We start from the raw sequence: 3,249 nt of genomic DNA, 5'->3' as shown, positions 1-3,249 counted from the left end.
GCTGAGCTCCTGGTCTCAATTTCATCTTGTGGCAATGAGTTTCTGTCTAATTATGCACTGAGGGAAGAAATCATTCTTTTTTTAATCAGTTTTGAAGTTGCCATGTTTCAGTTTAATTGAATGTCCTGTCGAGGAAAAATCACTCTGCTATACTTTAGAGTTGGATCAAGTGCAGCTTTAATTGTGACACACACACATATACAAAATACTTTAGCTAAAGGGAAGCCCCAGCAGCATGTCTAGATGCTACTCATAGGAACTTCACCTGGCTATCAAAAACAAGAGGCTTATATAGGGGTTACTTAGGTTCAGTTACATATTGATCGCATAGTGGGATTGGATTAACAGTTTATACTTAACAGAAAGACAATCACAATGCATAGTGGGCACACCAGACGCCCTCCCAGGGATGCCCAATGAGTCACTTGAGTATACAATGGAGTTTTCAGGGACTCTGGTCAACTCCCAAAGATGGGTGGTGACACAATACTTGTTCAAAAGCTAATTGTATGGAGTGAGTTTCTGTGGGGCCGGTAAGACAAAGGGACAAGTACTGGTACTTATCAAAACAGGTGAAGTCTGTTCACAGACTTCAATAAGACTTAAGGCTCAACAGAGACTTGCCTGTCGCGTGTGGTTCAGAGACCTCTTGTGGGACTTTAACATCTTTATCCTAATTTCAGTTGAGGCATTCTGTTAATGGTTTAGCCTGGGGCTTCTATTTCAGTTTCAGGCTACAACTTCAGGCCAGGCCTTCCATGACCAGTTTCAGGCCAAGCATTCTATTGATAAATTTTATGATTATTTCTTTGCTTCCACAGTCCCCTTGACCTTGTGTTATGAGACAGGGAGAACACATCTTTGCTATACTCTCTGCCAGTCTGTATTTTACAGAATCTTCTTAAATCCCCTCATATTTCTCTCCCTTATAAGGTAACAGTGCCCATCTTTTCATCTTTATTGACATTGAACATCGTCTTCCACCCTGCTGCTCGTCCTAAAAAATTTGATGCCTTCTGCAAATGTTGGCACCGCATTTCTCACCCCTTGTCTAGATTGTTACTAACTATAAAACATTTACCGTGCTATTTTTTATCAATTGTATAACCCTTCTCGCTGTGCTTCTCTCTCTTCACAGGCACCCTGAATATTATTGAGCCTGATCAGTGCTTCGACCATCTCATGGCGACTTTCAACCTTACCCCCTCTGATTCGTCAACATTCATCCTAAACGGCATCCCTGGGATGGAAACTGTGCACATCTCGATTTCCATTCCTTTCTCTACGTTCTACATCACCAGCCTGTTGGGAAATGTCACGGTTCTGTTTGTTGTCAGCAGAGAGCACACTCTGCACAAGCCCATGTTCCTGCTGCTCTGCATGCTGGCGCTCACAGACATCGGCATTTCTACCTGCGTCGTGCCGAAGGCACTGTGCATATTTTGGTTCCGTTCCAAAGGCATCACTGTGGATGGTTGCCTCACCCAGATGTTCTTCCTTCACGCAGTTGCTGCTATGCAATCAGCCGTCCTCGTGACAATGGCCTTTGATCGCTACATCGCCATATGTGACCCTCTGAGATACGCCACCATCCTCACCAATGCACGAATCGCTAAGCTAGGACTAGTGGGTTTGATACGAGCTGTTTTTGTGGTTCTGCCAGTGCCCCTACTACTGTGGAGACTGCCATTCTGCGCCAACCGCGTTATCCTCCACACATATTGCGAGCACATCGCTGTGGTGAAGATCTCGTGTGGGGACACCAGAATCAACCGGACGTACGGCCTGGTGATGGCATTAATGATCATTGGGTTAGACCTGACACTCATTGGTCTGTCCTATGGGCTGATCATCAGGGCCATCCTTAGGATCTCCTCCAAGGGAGCCCACCGGAAAGCCCTCCACACCTGCACATCCCACATCTGTGTGATGCTGATGTTTTATACTCCCTACCTCTTCACTGCCCTAACACACAGGTTCGGTCAGGGCATCGCTGCCCATGTTCACATCCTCTTGGCCAATGTGCATGTCCTTGTCCCTCCCATGCTTAACCCCATCATTTATGGGGTCAAAACCAAAGAGCTTCGTGACAAAGTGGGAAAATACACCTGCAGAATGTGATCGCTTGGGGCCAAATACTTTAAACCTGAGTGTCAGGAGGGGGAAAGGATGTCTCCTCATTAATCAAGGGTGCTTTGTCCCAATTTGGCTGAGCTCAGGTTTGTGGCAGTTCATAGTCTGAGAAGTTCTTCACATGTAATGTCTTATCACTCCATCACCAAGCACTGCTCTCTCCAATCGTCACCTGATCTCTTTCAGCATCACTCTTCTTCCCTCACCCCATCACATCCTGTCACTTGGCCTTTCCATGACAACCACGCCACCAGCGATGGTGACTTCTCATATGCTCTCAGCCCCATTTTCCATCAGGATCATTGTTGATTCTCACCATTCCTCACTCTCCTCCGTCTTTGACTTTTTTGCCCCTCTCTGCCATCCACCAGGCCCCAACAATCTCTTTCATTCCTGAGTCTCCCCAAATCAGTCTCTCTGAAACTTAACTAGCAGACACTTGGCGTTTTATCCTCTGATTAGTCCCCACTGAAGGCATGAAATCTGCCCTCAACTATCATTTCATTTTGTGACACACATTGCACACAGACTGGAGTCAAAATAAACAAAAAGTCTATTTCCTAGAAAAATTACAGGTGCAAAGATGAAATAGTGAGGAAAAGCAAACATAGACGATTTACACAGAAAATAGACGAAGACACAACTTCAGGTTTTCCACATCTACACTAGTCAAGTTCCCATTTCTAATGCAAGTTACGTGTTATCTGTGAAGAGTTCCTCATGTGTCCTCTGTCAACAAGAGGCTCAGTGTTTCCCAAATAGCACCCTGCTTAGATGCTGCAGAGTCTGACATTTTGGGCATCACCTAGACCAATAAAGGTGTCTTTTATCACCTGCCTTGTAACCTTAGGGGCCTGAACACTGTGCTGTTATGGCTCACAGGTCTGATACCAGTAACCAGCCCAAAAGAATCACGGTTTTACCCTGGCTTCCAGCAGCCGACTTACTCCTTGCAGGTGATGTGAACAGCCTCTGCAAATCCCCAAGTTCTCATCAAGGAGAAGTCCAGAAGGGATGGGAAATCTTCTGGGGTTTCCTCCATTTGCTCCTGTGCTGGTGGAAGACATTATTTGAAGGACATTACTGACCAGGAAGGAGTGGAACTTTAAAGAAATC

General features: G+C 45.6%; 1 protein-coding gene across 1 annotated transcript; it reads left to right on the top strand.

The window, feature by feature from the left end:
* Positions 1-1,182: 1,182 nt before the first annotated feature.
* On the top strand, positions 1,183-2,121 carry LOC137163487 (olfactory receptor 52P1-like). The gene has a single exon (XM_067563738.1). The coding sequence runs from the start codon at positions 1,183-1,185 to the stop codon at positions 2,119-2,121; it is 939 nt and encodes a 312-aa protein (XP_067419839.1).
* The last annotated feature ends 1,128 nt before the right edge of the window (positions 2,122-3,249 follow it).

This window comes from Emydura macquarii, unplaced genomic scaffold (assembly GCF_026122565.2).
Source record: "Emydura macquarii macquarii isolate MOO-44397 ecotype Brisbane River unplaced genomic scaffold, CSIRO-AGI_Emac_v2 contig_2587, whole genome shotgun sequence".
NCBI lineage: Eukaryota > Metazoa > Chordata > Testudines > Chelidae > Emydura > Emydura macquarii.
This window is presented reverse-complemented; position numbering and strand designations above follow the sequence as displayed.

Coding starts and splice junctions, on each gene's coding strand:
- LOC137163487 (XM_067563738.1), top strand. CDS start 1,183: ATGGCGACTTTCAACCTTACCCCCTCTGATTCGTCAACATTCATCCTA.